This window comes from Geotrypetes seraphini, chromosome 2, assembly GCF_902459505.1.
Source record: "Geotrypetes seraphini chromosome 2, aGeoSer1.1, whole genome shotgun sequence".
Classification (NCBI taxonomy): Eukaryota; Metazoa; Chordata; class Amphibia; order Gymnophiona; family Dermophiidae; genus Geotrypetes; species Geotrypetes seraphini.
The window spans coordinates 20,840,092-20,858,595 of record NC_047085.1 but is presented as its reverse complement, the minus strand read 5'-3'; the positions used below and the strand labels follow the sequence as shown (position 1 = coordinate 20,858,595).

Sequence of the window (18,504 nt, the reverse complement as noted above, 5' to 3'; positions counted from 1 at the left end):
TGCTTCGCAGCCTTCCCATGCTCTGATTTCCTCCTCTGCGTCTCTGATGACGTCATCAAAGATGCCGGCAGAAGAAATCAGAGCATGGGAAGGCCGCGAAGCAGCATTTTTAGTGTGATGCGGCCGCTGCTGGAGCCAGTAGGTTTGTGCGTCTCAAGGTGGGAGGGTCAATGGGGGTTCGTGTGTGCCTGGAAAGGGTGCACGGGGGGGGGGAGGGGGCGATGACGGTGGCGAACTTACAGTGAGGGAGGGAAGGAGGGAGTAGAAATGCGCAAAACGGAAAACGGAATACGCAGGTAAGAGTGCGCATGCGCGCTTAGGGTTTTATTATATTAGATGACAATTTTGCATGAAGTAAAACTCTTTATAGTTTATAAATCTTTCCTTTTGCCTAAATCTTAATAATATTGTAACTTATAGCTAAAGAGACATATGATCAAGAAACTGTTTTATTTTACTTTTGTGATTTTGATTAACATACTGAGGGCCTCAAAATAGTACCTGGCGGGCCGCATGTGGCCCCTGGGCCGCATGCTTGAGACCACTGGTATAAATCATTTTAACACTTCTCTTACTAAAGTGTGTGATTTTAACACATCCAAAGGAGTAGATATAGCTAAAGAAACAGGAGATTGTTCACTCTTTCCAAAAACACGAGGAATTCATTGCTGGAGAGGGAGGAAGTCCACGCATGTGCAGATGTCACGTGATGTCATCGTGTGACATCTGCGCATGGGCGGACTTCTTCCCTGCCTGACACGATTTGAGGACAAGAGCGGGCAGCGGTTAGCGGCAGACAAGAACAGGCAGTGGGGGCGGGATTAGGGAGGGGATGGGTGGAACTGGGCGGGTCTGGGGGCAGGTCTAGGGGTCCGTATTTTCCGATTGGAAAATCAGGAAACCCTAGCTTTTGGGGTCTATGACCTATGTGGCCATGCAAGGCACCATGAATGAGGGGGGTACCGCTCTAGGGGTGTGCCACCCCTTATCTTTCCATATCGTGTGGGCCAGGAAAAGAGACTGGGAGTATAATCAGTGGCGCAGCGAGGGAGAGAGGCGTCCTGGGTGGTGGCGCCCCTCCCCCACCCTCTTTTCCGCCCCCACAAGGCTTCGAGGGGGGGCGGGGCTAGGGGCAGAATTGGGTGGGGCTGGAGATGGAACAAGGTAGGGATGGGGGATGGCCCTGCGTCCGGGGTTGTGAGGCTCCCAATATGGTAACCCTATGCATAGGGCTTGTGAGCCGCAGGTTGCCGACCCCTGCCCTAGGCACTCCTACGATTTATGATTTCTATAGCGCTGAAAGGCGTATGCAGCGCTGTGCATTTTAACATACAATAGACAGTCCCTGCTCTGAAGAGCTTACAATCCCCCTGTGTTTGGGGGAAGTAGACATCGGTTGCAGGAAGAAGTAATCACTCTGGAGTGATGGCTTGGACTTCCTTTGTCCCTCCTGGGTCGGGTTACCATGTGGCTCCAGAAAAAAAAAAAGAGGACGGATTGAGATATCCAGGTTTTACTTCCATTGTAAGCAATGGACGTAAGGAGGGACAGATTGAGACATCTGGGTTTTACTTCCATGGAAAGGAATGGAAGTAAAACCCAGATGCCTCAATCCGTCCTCCTTTTTCTGGAGCCATATATGGTAACCCTACTTTTGGGAAGTTTGAATGATGAGCTCCTGCTCCTCTGAGGATTCAGATGCAGGAAACAGACACAACTACTTCCACACCACCCAGTTGCTGCCAGGAACCCTCCCAGTGATTTTAAGCTTCATGTAAGGAAATGCAATCTGAAGAAATAAGGCGTTATATCAAGTACAGTACTACTCCCCCAAAATTCGTGGGTTCCAGGAACCCCCACGAATTTTGAAAAACCGTGAATACAGTTTTTCGCCTTTCAAAAGGCAGGGGAGGCATGATAGAGCAGCTGGAGTGAAGAAAACCACTCGCGGTCTGCTCCGACCGCCTCATCCTGTAGTAAAGTCAGGCTGCACCAATCAGGAGCTGCTTTGACACGCAGCTCCTGATTGGTGTAGCCCGACTTTATTACAGGAAGAGGCGGTCGGAGCAGACCGCGAATGAGTGAGTGGGCGAACTGCGAATTTGCGGGGGGGGGAACACTGTACTTAATAAAACATAAAACACTTAAGATTTTGGTTGTTATTTTAAGCTACGAAGCGTGAAAATGGCTGGTGAGCTTATAATTTGGATGCATGTTCCAAATGCTGAAACGAAGCACTTTTTCCTTAATGTAGTTTACGCTGCCTAAACACCGAGCTCATACCATCACACAGTTCATAATTAAACTGCATTACAAAATCTGAAAGCCTTTAATAGAATTGCTCCTTGCTCGGGCTTTTGTTTCCCTGGAGCATAAACTACCAGGAGGTTCTGAGAATGCAGACATGGAGTGCTAGCGCCATCTGGTGTACATGTCTTCTAACTTGCAATGCCAGTCACTAAGAGGCCAAAAATAAAGTTGATCTTTATTTATGTATAACAATTTTTATTGAAAGAATCAAATAATCAGTACAATAGGATAATACAAAAATACATTCAATACAATAAGAATTACAATAATATTTCATACAAATTTAAATCATTCTTTCAAATTTAATTTCCATATGAATTAATTCAATCTTATCTACAGCCCCCTTAATTCCATCCCCTACCCACTATCTTCCCCTAAATGAAATTCCTCACCCTGGATGAAAGTTGACAAAAATAAAGAATTAAAATAAATAACTGGAATGTAATTAGTAAACCTAATTTTCATAATAAATCATTGATAACCAAACTTCGTAGTTTTGGTGAAAGATTCTGAATATAAGGATCCCAAACCTCCGTAAAAAGACGAGTTTTTTTAGGCGAACCTCGAACTTCCCAACTCTCAAATAAAAATAAGCGATGTAATTGATTCCTCCAATGCCAAAAACTTGGAGATTCTTTCTGCAACCAAAATTGCATAACACATTTAGGCCCAATCATACAGGTTTTCTGAAATAAGACATTTTGGTTGGCCAAAAACCCCACAAGCTGATGCTTTACCAAAAATTATTCCTCTAGGACAACCCACTATCGAATTACCCCATAAAGAGCCCAAAAATAATAGGATGGCAGACCAAATGAGTTGATCAAAGGACACAACCAAAAAGCATGAGATAATGTGCCAGGATCTTTACTACATTTAATACAAATTGGATCTTTATTTATTACAACTCAATTGTTTATTCTTTCTAAAAATAAAAAAGACTAGTGGACATTCCATGAAGATACAAAGTAGCATATTTAAAACAAACAGAAAACTCAATACATTGTTGAGCTCTGGAACTTGTTGCTGGATAATATGGCGAAAAGCATTTAATGTAGCTAGGTTAAAAAAAAAAAAAAAAGATTGCACAAGTTCCTGGAGAAAAGGCCAATATCCTGTTATTAAAGTAGACCTAGGGAACGCTACTGCTTATTTCCTCCCTGGGGATAAATAGCATGAAATCTGCTTAATTTGGAGAATCCTGCCAGGAACTTGTGACCTAAATTGGGCACAGTTGAAAAAAGGATCCTGGGTTTGATTAGGGTTGCCAGACATCCAGGAAAACCCGGACATGAGCATTTTAAGAGGATTGTCTGGCCTCCTGGACGGACTTTCCAAAACCCGGCATTTGTCCGGGTTTTGGAAAGTGCCGATGAGCTCCGGCCGTATCTGGAGGGCATCTCGCATGCTCCAGGCCTTCCAGACGCGGCTGGAGCTTGTCAGGGAAGAACAGAGGAGGTTTGGGGGGGCAGGGCTGGAGGCTGAACTGGGAGGGGCTGGTGTGGAATGGGGCGGAGCCGAAGGCGAAACAGGGTGGTGCTGGGGTAGAACAGGGCGGGGCCATGCATCCAGATTTTTGAGGCCAAAAAAATGGTAACCCTAGGTTTGATGGACCTTTTGATCTGACTCATTATGGCAATTCTTATGTTCTTAGCTTTAGGCTTGTTGTGAGCTGTGTTGCCTTTGTGATCTACTAGTCAATCGTGATCGACCTTTAGGGCACCCCTAGTATAAACTATGCTTTTTGGGCCTGTTAGGCATAGGCCTATGTAAAGATTTTCTGAGACTTACACCTCGCTTTCTGTGCCTGTGAACTAATAGGCCTCAGTCTTTGAGCTAATAAAAAGCTTTGTTTTACCTGTGCAACCTTGTCCGGCATATAATCTTTTCATGGACATATCCAGGCGCCTGGACGGTTTTTCAAAGCCCGGCACTTTGTCCGGGTTTTGAAAAGCTTCAGGACATCACCACGTCACACCAGTGCATGGGCAGATGCCATCCCAACAAGCAAAGAGGTCAAGGGGCGGGGCTGGGGGCGGAATAGGGCGTGACTAAGGTGGTACAGGGCGGGGACAGGCAGAATGGGGCGGGGCAGGAGGCGGGGCCATTGGTCCGGATTTTCATTTCCGAAAATCTGGTAACCCAATATACTCTGAAAGCCCACCCTCGACCCTCACTTTTGTTATCACAAATACTTTAAATTCTTTATAAAGGCTACAGAGTCAGGTCCGTTGGAAGCAGGTGGTAGCTATAACCATATATTTAAAGTCATGTAACAAGTGCCCTAGATCTAGAAACTGTAAGTGCATCTCCCGCTTATATGTAGGTAGGGAGAACGAGAGGGCACTCTCTAAAGTTAAAAGGGGACAGATTCTGTACAAACGTAAGGAAGTTCTTCTTCATCCAGAGAGTGGTAGAAAACTGGAACGCTCTTCCGGAGGCTGTTATAGGAGAAAACACCCTCCAGGGATTCAAATAGGGGAAAACACCCTCCAGGGATTCAAGACAAAGTTAGACAAGTTCCTGCAGAACTAGAACGTATGCAGGTAAGGCTAGTCTCAGTTAAGGTACTGGTCTTTGACCTAAGGGCCGCCGCGGGAGCGGATTGCTGGGCACGATGGACCACTGGTCTGACCCAGCAGCGTCAATTCTTATGTTCTTATGTAACGTCTCATGATCATAATAGTCAACTGAACCAGGAGACAAGACCTTTCTCTGGGCTTTCAGCGAGAGGAAAACAGAGGGTGCTGCTGGCAGGCTTGGCCTCGACTTCTAAAACTAGCACTCAGCTTACCACACTAGATATAACCAATTAAAACAAAATACACTGGTATGTATGGGCAGATAAACAATTAAAAATGCAAATGAAAACCAAAATTAATCGACATGTTAATGTCAATTGGCCTACAACAGATCTTACAACTTTAGAAATCGGCCTCTAGACTTTTTGTTGTTTTTTTTTAATTCTTTATTCATTTTCAAATTTACAATAAGTGTAACAATATATCCAAACAAATTAACAATAAATATAACACTTAATAATCATCAATGGTACAAATAATATGTTCTTATCTCCCACCCTTCCCACCCTTTCTTATCATATAATCAGTACCTTATACAATATGTAACAATAAATTTACCCTCTAGACTTAACTACTCTTTCTGGTGGAATTCTGTTTGTCTATACAAACGATTTGCAAAATATGCTGTTGAGAAACGCTTCTGAGAACCAACTATGGACTCCCATTGATAATTTTGTGAACGATCAGAATGTATAATTTATCACACAAATTTGATTTGTATGACCAATCTGAGCTGACATTCCTGATTGTTATGTTGCTTGTTCATTTACTTGTTCATAAACCTCAATAAAAAAGAATTGAATTGTTATGAGTTTAATATGTATTATATTTTTATATACTTATATATTCCTTCAATAAAATGTTATAAACTAGGGGGGTGGAAGGGTAGGGGTGAAGGGGAAGGGATCAAGGGGGGGATATAGAAAGGAATGGGTTAGGTATATGGAAATATATATTGGAGGAATGATAAAATATGTATGGAAATATTATTGTGAATTTAATTGTAATGAATATCTCATTATATCATATTATTGTATATATGATTCCTTCAATAAAATGTTATAAACTAAAAGAGGAAGAATATCTAGAGGCTCATAAGAATAAAAAAAAGACAGAAAAAAGATTAAACTTTTAAAAAATGCAATTCTGTACATAGCCACTAAGTGGCAGCATAACATAAACAAAGAACTTACAGTATGGAACACAGAGACAAACATGGTTTAATGGGACAGTCAGCTTGGGTTCAGCCAAGTCTTGCCTCAGTAATTTGCTTGACTTCTTTGAAAGCGTGAATAAATGTGGATAAAGGTGAGCTTGTTGATGTACTGCATCTAGATTTTCTGAAATCTTTTAACAAAATTGCTCACGAGAGACACTTGAGAAAATTAGAATCGTGGGATTAGGAATTGGTTATCAGACAGAAAATAGAAGGTAGGGTTAAATGGCCATTTTTCTAGATGAAGGAAGGTAAATAGTGGAGTGCCGCAGGGGTCTGGACTTTGTATTTATAAATGATCTGGAAACTGGAATGACAAGTGAGGTGATTAAATTTGCAGATGACACACATAAGACTAGCCTTACTGGGTCAGACCAATGATCCATCAAGCCTAGTAGCATGTTCTCATGGTGGCCAATCGAGTTCACTAGTACCTGGCCAAAACCCAAAGAGTTGCAAAAAAGAATGCCATGCTACCGATCCAGGGTAAGCAGAGGCTTCCCTTGTCTTAATAACAGACTATGGACTTTCCTTCCAGGAATTTGTCCAAACCTTTCTTAAAGCCAGCTACACTATTCGCTTTTACCACAACCTCTGGCAACGCGCTCCAGAGCTTAACTATTTTCTGAGTGAAAAGATATTTCCTCCTATTGGTTTTAAAAGTATTTCCCTGTAACATCATCGAGTGTCCCCTAGTCTTTGTAATTTTTGATGGCGTGACAAATCGATCCACTTGTACCCGTTCTACTCCACTCAGGATTTTGTAGACTCCAATCATATCTCCCCTCAGCTGTCTCTTTTCCAAAGCTGTGAAAACTTGCAGGAAGTCCGGGCATCCAAATGGCAGATGAAGTGTAATATGGATTAAAATTAAAAAATGCAGAGTGAGACACATCATGAAGAATAACCCAAATCCTAGTTACCTGATGCCAGGGTTCACCTTAGCAGTCAGAACCCAAGAAAAAAAATCAGTGTCATTGTAGACAGTACACTGAAATCTTTTTCCTAATATGCTGCGTTGGCCACAAAAGCAAACAGGATGCTAGGAATTATTGTTCCATGGTACGCCCTTACCTTGAATATTGCTCACTGTTTTGGTAGCCGTATCTAAAAAATACATACAATGGACTTAGAAAGGTTCAAGGAAGAGGGACCAAAATGCTAAAGGGGCTGGAACTCCTCTCGCATGAGGAAATACTGACGAGGTTGGGGCTCTTTATCTTGGAAAAGAGACGTCTGAGGCTGATATGACCGAGGTCTATATAATCCTGAGTGGTGTAGAACGGGTAAGAGTGTATCGATTTTTTACCCTTTCCAAAAGTACAAAAACCAAGGGACACTCAATGAAATTACATGGGAATACTTTTAAAACAATTAGGAGGAAATATTTTTTACTCAAAGAATAGTTAAGCTCTGGGAGTCGTTGCCAGAGGAGGTGGTTACAGCGGTTCGCGTAACTAGGTTTAAGAGAGGTTTCCACAAGTTCAGGTACTATGGACAATTTTAGCAACAGGTTACAGATCACTAACAGCAGATCAGCAAGTTCATGCTTGAGTTCCTTCCGTGGTTTGGGATGTATTCCCTCCAGTCCAGGAGATTTGTCACTCTTTAACTTGTCCATTTGGCTCAGTATATCTTCAATAGTCAAATTCAAAACGGAATGGTGAGTTTCAGCTAAAACCACGAGTTTCGCTTTAGTTGGCTTCTAGCTCTCTGTATAACTTGCTGCTCCACTCACACTTCATCCCAGCTGTATCGGAGATGGTCTGCAAGGGTTCAGCAGCACTATCCATGTAGTTCAGGGGTCTCAAAGTCCCTCCTTGAGGGCCGCAATCCAGTCAGGTTTTCAGGATTTCCCCAATGAATAGGCATGAGGTCTATGTGCATGCACTGCTTTCAATGCATATTCATTGGGGAAATCCTGAAAACCCGACTGGATTGCAGCCCTCAAGGACTTACACCCTTAATGGGCGAGATCCTAACAAGAACTGAAGCAGAACGAGACTTAGGGGTGATCGTCAGTGAGAACATGAAGACTGCCAATCAAGTGGAGCAAGCTTCATCCAAGGCAAGGCAAATCATAGGTTGCATACGCAGGAGTTTCGTCAGCCGTAAGCCTGAAGTCATTATGCCATTGTATAGATCCATGGTGAGGCCCCACCTGGAATACTGTGTGCAATTCTGGAGGCCGCATTACCGTAAGGATGTGCTGAGACTGGATTCGGTCCAGAGAATGGCCACCCGGATGGTCTCGGGACTCAAGGATCTCCCGTACGAGGAACGGCTGGAGAAGTTGCAGCTGTACTCACTCAAGGAACGCAGAGAGAGGGGTGACATGATCGAGACATTCAAGTATCTCACGGGCCGCATCGAGGTGGAAGAAGATATCTTCTTTTTCAAGGGTCCCGCGGCAACAAGGGGGCATCCGTGGAAAATCAGGGGCAGGAAACTGCACGGGGACACCAGGAAATTCTTTTTCACTGAAAGGGTGGTTGATCGCTGGAATAGTCTTCCACTTCAGGTTATTGAGGCCAGAAGCGTGCCTGATTTTAAGGCCAAATGGGATAGACACGTGGGATCTATTCACAGAGAAAGGTAGGGGAGGGTCATTGGGGTGGGCAGACTAGATGGGCCGTGGCCCTTATCTGCTGTCTATTTCTATGTTTCTAGTTCATTGAATATCCACAGGGAGCACTAGCTAAGGGAATTACAGTAGAATCTCAGTTATCCGGCACCCAAGGGGATTAGTGGATACCGGATAACTGTTTTTCTGGTTAATTGAAAGTATGTTAGAAACCTTGTCTAACACACTTTTGGTTCCACCCCGAACCATCAGCGCGGCAGCAAACCTGAACTGCAAAGCCCCAGCTGGGAGCGCGAGACTGGTAGGTGGGCGGGCACTGTGGCTGTCCGGGGGTGGGAGGCGAGGCCGTTAGAGTGACGAAGACCATAGCAGGAATCTCCAAGCCCTGCCAGTGGAAAACATCAGCCACTCAATAAAGATGTGAACCCCTTTTGAAAGCTTGCAGCAGTCAGCCCTTGGAGCCGCCAATGCTGATACCCTACACATGCTCAGTTCATGTGCCGCCTCAGGAGTTACGATCTGTCAATCGTGAGGAACTATATATTCCAACTGTTAAAGAGTTGAAGCTGCAGGTGTCCCACGACAGTATTTTTTCATGCCTGGGTCCTAGGGAATGGAATAGGCTTCTTTTGTATATTTGTCAGCAGAGCAATCTATAATAATAAAATACTAAGCACGCATGCGCACTCTCACCGCGTGTTCCCTGAAAGCTGATCTGTCGGGATGTGCCGGCAAGAGTGTGCATGCGTGCTTACTACGTCACCACAGGCCCGTAGCGTGGCGGAAACAAGAGCGGTGCGAAACTGGAGGCGGAAAAGACAGCGGACTTCCCCCCTCTCCCCTCAGAGCAGGCCACACCGCGCCGCCCCTTCACAACGCCAGCCACAAGGGTGATGTCCATTGGATGGCTCGGCAGCGGGTTGGCGTGACAGCGGCATTGGCTGCGCCCACCTAGCGCCGCAGAGCGGCCGAGACCTAGGCAGCCGACGATTGGCTGGGGCGACGGCGCTCAGAAGCCCGTGCTGGGAGCGCGAGACTGGTAGGTGGGCGGGCGCTGTGGCTGTCCGGGGGAAGACAGACAGACAGGGGGCCAGGGAGAGAGACAGAAAGAAAGACAGACAGGAGGAGAGAGACAGAAAGAAAGAAAGACAGACAGGGGGAAGGGAGAGCGACAAAAAGAAAGACAGACAGGGGGCCAGGGAAAGAGACAGAAAGAAAGATAGACAGAAAGAAAGAAAGACAGACAGGGGGAAGGGAGAGCGACAAAAAGAAAGACAGACAGGGGGCCAGGGAAAGAGACAGAAAGAAAGATAGACAGAAAGAAAGAAAGACAGACAGGGGGAAGGGAGAGCGACAAAAAGAAAGACAGACAGGGGGCCAGGGAAAGAGACAGAAAGAAAGATAGACAGAAAGAAAGAAAGACAGACAGGGGGAAGGGAGAGCGACAAAAAGAAAGACAGACAGGGGGAAGGGAGAGCGACAAAAAGAAAGACAGACAGGGGGCCAGGGAAAGAGACAGAAAGAAAGATAGACAGAAAGAAAGAAAGACAGACAGGGGGAAGGGAGAGCGACAAAAAGAAAGACAGACAGGGGGCCAGGGAAAGAGACAGAAAGAAAGATAGACAGAAAGAAAGAAAGACAGACAGGGGGAAGGGAGAGCGACAAAAAGAAAGACAGACAGGGGGCCAGGGAAAGAGACAGAAAGAAAGACAGACATAAAGAAAGAAAGAAAGAAAGAAATGCCTAAGTCTACACATCTATTCTAGCACCCGTTAATGTAACGGGCTAAAAATCTAGTTCTATATATTACGATGGAAAATGAAATACACCAGCGTTAAAACAGTTACATTTCAATAGTCTGAAAGATGATCTCCTCTTAAAAAAGCGTGTTGCATAAGCTAATTTATGACTTATAAAACAAAGTTCATTTAGGCCCGGACTCTATAAACAGCACCCATCTTAAAAACGGCCGCCGATCATATATCAATTACGCGGTGGCGCCATTTATAGATTTGCGGCTTCAGAAAAAGTAGTCCCCGGAAATGTAGGCCAGGCCTACATTTTTGGCACCTACCTTTCACGTGAATCGCGCCTATGGAGGCGCTTTACAACGCCTAACACGACTTCTGGTGTTAGCCACACCTACAGTGGCATTAGACATCGTAAAGCGCCTCCGTGGGCACGATGCAGGTGCCATTTTTGAAGGCGCCTACGTTTTTTTTGTTTTGAACTTAAAATAGGGGCCGGTAAGGCGTCGTTAATAGAATATGGGCCGTGGCATTTTGCTCTCACCTTGCCGCCTTTCAGCTGCACTTGGGCACCGAAGCCCAGCAGGGTCTGCGCCACCAGGGGCTTGCAATACTGCGCCGCGATGTGGAGGGCGGTGTAATTGTCCTTGGTGCGTGCATCTACTGGAGCTCCCTTCTTTAGAAGAGCTTTCACCACGGCAGCATGGCCTTGCTTGGTGGCCGCATGCAAGCATAGTTCACCGGCCTAACAGAGAAACACACAAGGACAGTCAGAAGGGAGAGGCTTTACACTTCTCCCTCCAAATTCGCATGTTTAGAACTTGGAACTTCAACTATTTGTGAGTTTCTAAACCCTTACCCACCCCCGCCTCCCGGACCTCTCCACACCTTACCTGGTGGCCTAGCGGTGAAGCAGGGCAGCAGCGATCTTCCTAAGCTCCTGCCCCGTGCAGAGCCGTAAAAAAAAAAAAAATGGCTGCCATGAGTTCCTGCTGTAGTCTCGTGAGACCACGGGAACTCAAGACAGCCATTTTTGTTGACAGCTCTGCATGAGGCTGAAGCGTAGGAAGATCGCTCCTGTTCCACTTCACCGCTAGACCACCAGGTAAGGTGTGGAGAGGTCTGGGATGCGGGGGTGGGTCAGTCAGCCCTAAAAGTTATTCGCAATTTTTCCATATTCATGGGCCAGCTCTGCCCCTAACCCCCACGAATATGGAGGGAGAAGTGTACTTTCCTGGGAGTTGATCGGAAAAAAGACCTATCAAAAAAAAGAAGCCCAGAGCAAAGATCTTTGAACAAATAACAATCAAATGAATGAAAAACAGTTATGAACTGGTGCTATGCAAGATCTTAAACCACACATGCCACTTTGAATATAACTTGAGTTTGAACTGGTAACCAGTCTAAAACTCATCTTGGTCACTGCATTCTGCAAATCCTGGAGCCACTTTAATAAATATTCTGGGACACAGTATGTTGCAATAATCCACTTGAAACAGTATCAATATCAGTAGCGGCAAAACAAAGAGCAGACCAAACAGGTATGTGGAGCAAGAGAATTTGTGCTTGACGTGGCCACGTTTCGCCCAAAGACTGCGTCAGCGGCAAACCTAGAGAGGAAAAAAAATCAAACAGCAAGTTTCTCTCTAGAGCACCGTCAGGCAAACTTTGCCAAGTCTCGGGACTCTAAATGTTGTGGTCGCGGCTCAAGGCATTATGTCGATGTCCACGCTTGCGTGAAGCCCCTCCGTAAGGGCCCTGGGCCGCCAGTGGGGAAGCTCGGAGGTAAGACGCACGGAGAGAAGGAGAAGCACTGGTGCCGGCAGACTACCTACAGGATGTGCCTCTTGCCGCGAGTGGCACGTCCTCGTAGGCAGTCAGCTGGTGCCAGCGCCTCTCCTACTCCCCGGCGTCTCGCGGCACACCTGGAATTTTGGGCAGCAATTTGCGATACACTGCTCTAGAGCAACACCTTTCCAGGTTCTATTAAAAATGTGATTAATTGCCAATACAATTCAATTGAGGGGATCAAAATTAAAATAATTAACGAGAGCCAGAACCCAGACAAGACCAACAGCCGAACGGAAAACAAGAGGGTAGAGGGTGAAATACAATATTTTAGAAAGAAAGAAAACCCCAACCAGCTGAAGATAACACAAAGGGGAAGGGGAAAGTTAATTGAGAGCTGCCTTTTCAAAGATTGCGAAAGAGTCCTGAATTATGGAGTAAAAGCGTCTCTGTAGAGGAAGCTTTTTAATGCTCCTTTAAATTTATCAATACAGTGTTCCCCCGCTGAATGGCAGTTCGCGAATCGCGGACTTGCTCATTCGCGGTCTGCTCTGACCGCCTCTTCCTGTAGTAAAGTCGGGCTACACCAATCAGGAGCAGCATGTCAAAGCAGCTCCTGATTGGTGCAGCCCGACTTTACTACAGGAAGAGGCGGTCAGAGCAGACTGCGAGTGATTTTCTTCACCCGCCGGCGCTCCAGCTGCCCGCTCCTGCCTTTTGACAGGCAAAAAAACCACATTTGCATTTTTTTTAAATTCACGGGGGTTCCTGGAAAGTAACCCCCATGAATTTCAGGGGAGTTCTGTATTTGATTCCTCCCTCAGATAAGCGGACAGGGAGTTGCGGTGTGAATGAAGTGGTGTGTCGCATGTGAAAAGTTTTGAGGGAAGGAACAAAAAGTACATTTTGAGAAGATCTTAGAATTCTAGCTGGAGTGTGGTAGAATCAGTAGCTTCTCTCTGGTTCATAAATCCAGCGGTGGCAATCCTGCAGAAATTCTCCGTCAATCGCGACCCACAAGACTACTGCCGCTGGATTTATGAACCAGAGAGAAGTGGTTTGGGGCGTTTGAGTTCTCTGCATGGTTTTTGGAAGGTGTTTAGAGAGAAGCTTGCTGTTTGATTTTTTTCCCTTTTCTACGCAGTGGCGTAGCAGGCGTGAAAGCGCCTGAGGTGGTGGCACCCCTCTACCGCTGTCTACCGCCTCCCCATACCTTTTTATCGTCAGTGCAAGCAGCCATGAGCGCGCGGGTCCCAGAAGCGATGTCAGAGAGCGCTTGATGCTTGCGCCAAAGATAAAAAGGGATGGGGGAAGGGATGCGCATTTGCGACATGGGGGGCATAGAGCAGGAGGGATGTGAAGGACCCCGAGGAAGACTGCGCATGGGGCAGACCGCCCCCCTGCACCCCCTTACTATACCACTGCTCTGACGCAGTTTTGGGGCGAATCGTGGCCACGTCAGGCATATGTTGAATTCAATTTCTTTTTTCTCCACATACCTGTTTGTTCTACCACCGTGCCATCGTACATCAGCTGTGAGAGGGCACTCTCTAAAGTTAAAAGGGGATAGATTCCGTACAAACGTAAGGAAGTTCTTCTTCACCCAGAGAGTGGTGGGAAACTGGAACGCTCTTCCGGAGGCTGTTATAAGGGAAAACACCCTTCAGGGATTCAAATAGGGGAAAACACCCTCCAGGGATTCAAGACAAACTTAGACAAATTCCTTCTGAATCAGAACGTACGCAGGTAAGGCTAGTCTCAGTTAGGGTGCTGGTCTTTGACCAGAGGGCCGCCGCGTGAGCGGACCGCTGGGCACGATGGACCACTGCTCTGACCCAGCAGCGGCAATTCTTATGTTCTTACGTCCCTTGCAATGTCACTAACTATAGCAGTGTATTGCAAACTGTGTGCCGTAGCGAGATTCCGGGTGTGCCTCCAGGGAATGACGCGCGGCGATTCTGTCACTGCCCTCTCCTCCTTTCTGCCCCTCCCCCCCTGGCATACCTCCATAAATGTTCTACAAGCATGAGAGCTCAGGGTCGCCCCTGCACAGGCCTCTGAGCATGCTTGGACATCGACATGATGGCCTCAAATGCACGTGTGTGACATCATAGCACCAACGTTCCATGCATACTCGGAGGTCCGTGTGGGGTCGGGGCAGGGGGGGGGGCAGGGCAGAGCTAGGGTGACGTGGGGCGGGGCCGAGGACAGAATGGGATGGGGGCCACGTGCCCTCTTCTCTGCGTGCCGTGAAAAACATTTGTTCCGTTAAGTGTGCCGGAGCGAAAAAAGAAAAAGCTCGTGTGAAGCTGAACTACAGCAACAAAAAAGTCTTCACGAGCACAGAGCAGATGGATATTAGTTGTTTTAAGTTTTAAAAAAATGCTTTTTTAGAAAGATTTTTGATTTGATGTTCCGGAGATAGAGAGGTGTTTGCTGATGCCAGGCTGGAGAATTCAGCAGGTCCGAAGCCCACTCTGGTGTCTGGTTACCTTGTTGGGCATGTGTAGAAGGACTCCTTTCTTCAGAAATGCCAGGGCTGTGTCCGGGTGCCCATGTTCCGATGCAACGTGCATGAGGGTGCTGCCATCCTGCAGTAAGAGAAAATAAAATGTTAGCGCAGTGATTAAAGCTACAGCCTCAGCACCCCACACTGCTCCCTGTGACCCTGGGCAAAGTCACTTAATCCCCCCCATTGCCCCAGGTACATTGGATAGATTGTGAGCCTGTTGGGACAGACAGAGAAACATGGTGTGACCTCACCTGGAGTATTGCGTTCAATTCTAGTCTCCTTATCTCAAGTGGCGCTAGAAAAGGTTCAAAGAAGAGCGACCAAGATGGTCAAGGGGATGGAACTCCTCTCGTATGAGGAAAGACTAACATGGTTAGGGCTCTTCAGCTTGGAAAAGAGACGGCTGAGGGGAGATAGGATTGAAGTCTAGAAAATCCTGAGTGGAGTAGAACGGGTACAAGTGGATCGATTTTTCACTCCGTCAAAAATTACAAAGACTAGGGGACACTTGATGAAGTTATAGGGAAATACTTTTAAAACCAATAGAAGGAAAAATTCTTTCACTCAGAGAATAGTTACGCTCTGGAACACGTTGCCAGAGGTTGCGGTAAGAGCGGATAGCGTAGCTGGTTTTAAGAAAGGTTTGGACAAGTTCCTGGAGGAAAAGTCCATAGTCTGTTATTGAGAAAGACATGGGAGAAGCCACTGCTTGCTCTGGATCGGTAGCATGGAATGTTGCTACTCCTTGGGATTCTAGAACCTTGTTACTCTTTGGGATTCCGGAATCTTGCTTTTCTTTAGGGTTCTGAATGGAATGTTGCTACTCCTTGGGATTCTAGAACCTTGTTACTCTTTGGGATTCCGGAATCTTGCTTTTCTATAGGGTTCTGAATGGAATGTTGCTACTCCTTGGGTTTTGGCCAGGTACTAGTGACCTGGATTGGCCACCGTGAGAATGGGCTGCTGGGCTTGATGGACCATTGGTCTGACCCAGTAAAGCTATTCTTATGCTTGAGTACCTGAATAAATTCATGTAAGCCCATTCTGAGCTCCCTGGGGGAGAACAGTACAGAGAAGTGAATAAATAAATAAAGCTACCCTGGAGAACATAAATATATATGAAGATGCCACTGAAATTGCAAATATGTCCTTAAACATGAGTTTTACATACAGTGCAAATTTTAGATTAGAGAAATTGAGGTCAAATATTTTAAGTCAAGACCAATGCGAATTTCTAAATGGAGGTTGTTCCCCAGACATATTCTCCTTTTAAGGACATGTCCGGGGGCCGGACGGCTTTTCAAAAGTCGGCACTTTGAAAGGCTTTCCTTCAGGCGGGAAGGCATCCACGCATGCACGAATACAACGAGACGACGTCACATGTGTGCGTGATGTCATTACGCCTCATAAGTGCATGCTTGGATGTGCTGCCCGACAAGAACAGGCAGCAGGGGGTGGGATTGGAGGCGGGGCTGGGGCGGGATCAGGGGGTGGAACCGGGGCGGGAATGGGTGGAATGGGGCGGGTCTGGGGAGCAGGTCTAGGGGTCTGGATTTTCCAGACTGAAAATCTGGTCACCCTACTCCTATGGTAATTTTATTACATTACATTACATTAGTGACGTCTATTCCGCCTGTACCTTGCAGTTCTAGGCGGATTACAAAAAAGCTGCCTGGACATTTCCAGGAACGTTACAATTTTGTTGGTTACACATTGGGTAAAAATAGCTGGATAATTCCAGGGACGTTACAATTATTTTTGGTTACAAATGAGATAGGGTAGCTGGATTATTTCCATAGCATTTGCGAATTAGATACCGTGTTTCCCCGATGATAAGGCAGGGCCATCAAATAAGACAGCCCCCCCTTTTTAGAAAAAATTGTAAAATAAGGCACCCCCCCCCCCGCAAATAAGCCACCCACCGATACCTGCGCTTACCCGAATCGGGTGGTACGGTGGGTGACTCCGTGTGGTCCCTCCGTCTACCGCGGGGGTCGGCAACCCGCGGCTCCAGAGCCGCATGTGGCTCTTTTCCACCTTTGCCGTGGCTCCGGTAGTGTGTCACGCAGGAATGCAACTTACAAGTCCGGCGTCGCGGCGGGAAATAGCCATGCTGAGCAGTGAGCTCAGCACGTACACAGATGAAAGCCTTGCTTGCTGATTGGTCCGGCGGCCGTGCCACCGGACCAATCAGCAAGCAAGGCTTTCATCTGTGTAGTGCTGAGCTCACTGCTCAGCATGGCTATTTCCCGCCGCGACGCCGGACTTGTAAGTTGCATGCCTGAAAAAGAAATCATCCTGGCCGGGGTCGGTGTCATGCTCCGGAGATCTACAGCCTTCCTATCTCCCTCTCCCTTCTACCTGCTTCCGGCCACATCCCCTGCTCCGCGGCTCTCTTCGGCAACTCAGCAGCAGCGATCGACACAAGCTTCTGACGTCGGGGCCTACCCTCTGCGAGTCCCGCTTGTTTCAACTTCCTTTTTCCACAAAGGCGGGACTCGTAGAGGGAAGGCCTCGATGTCGGCAGCTTGTCTTGATCACCGCTGCTGACGAGTTGCTGAAGAGAGCCGCGGAGCAGGGGGATGTTGCCAGGTGTAGGTAGAAGGGAGAGGGCCAGATGCAGGACTCGTGGGTGAGGGAGGAGAAGAGAGAGGGGAGGGAAACAAAAGGAAATATTTCATACTGGGCTGGGCTGGAGTGGAGGGAGGGTGGAAAGACATTGAAAGGGTAAATAAGGCATCCCCCCGAAAATAAGCCCTAGAGCATATTTTGGCCTTCCAAAAAAAATAAGACAGTGTCTTACCATCGGGGAAACACGGTAGTAAGATGATTGGACATTTCTAGGCAATTACAAACAAGATAATAGTTAAGATAGCTGTACATTTCTTAGGCATTACATTTTAGAGAACTGTATTCTTGGTTGATAATTTGAGGAGGAAAAGATTACCGTAGGAGTGGAGGCTTTGGGAGAGGAATTTTACCAGAGAGGGGAGGAAAGAGGGGGAGAGTTAAGGTATCTGGATGAATTTTTTGTTTGATAAATGCTACCTTTTAACGCTGGGGGCAGAGAATAGGTGTACCCAGAACTTTGCGTGGTCCCTCTTCAAGTTGTTCACACCATGAAAGATGTCTACCCTATTGCAGTTTTTTATATCGTCCTCAAAGAGGCAAATCTTTCTAGAAAGAGCCTTCCACAAAATCACTTCCAAAAATATTAACAAGAATTGGCCCAAGAACTAGGGTTACCAGATTTTAGGAGTGTGTGGCGTGTCCGGCCACTATTGGAACAGTTTCGCTTACCACCAACAGCTTGACTTTGCCTTCTCCGTGGTTTTACTTAATTTTTAGCTTTCTGATTACCTCGTCCTGCCTTGCCCTCTTGCTCCCTAAGGGGACTGCTGCCGCGAAGCGGCTGCGCTGACGACTCCGCCCACAATTCTCCTCCGGCCCTCTTGCTCCTTAAGGGGACTGCCGACAACTCCACCCACAATTCTCCTCCGGCCCTCTTGCTCCCTAAGGGGACGACTCCGCCCACAATTCTCCTTCAGCCCTCTTGCTCTCTAAGGGGACGACTCCGCCCACAATTCTCCTCTGACCCTCTTGCTCCCTAAGGGGACTGCCGCCGCGAAGTGGCTGCGCCGACGACTCCGCTCACAATTCTCCTCCGGCCCTCTTGCTCCTTAAGGGGACTGCCGACAACTCCACCCACAATTCTCCTCCGGCTCTCTTGCTCCCTAAGGGGACGACTCCGCCCACAATTCTCC

General features: G+C 46.9%; 1 protein-coding gene across 1 annotated transcript in view; it reads right to left on the bottom strand.

The window, feature by feature from the left end:
* Positions 1-18,504, bottom strand: part of LOC117353577 (serine/threonine-protein phosphatase 6 regulatory ankyrin repeat subunit A-like) — a 182,252-nt gene that overhangs the window by 95,981 nt on the left and 67,767 nt on the right. Inside the window, exons 9-10 of the mRNA XM_033929680.1 lie at positions 14,721-14,819; positions 10,985-11,185 (exon numbers count right to left, since the gene is read on the bottom strand). Of these exons, the coding sequence (XP_033785571.1) occupies positions 10,985-11,185; positions 14,721-14,819 (300 nt within the window). The remainder of the gene's footprint in view (positions 1-10,984; positions 11,186-14,720; positions 14,820-18,504) is intronic.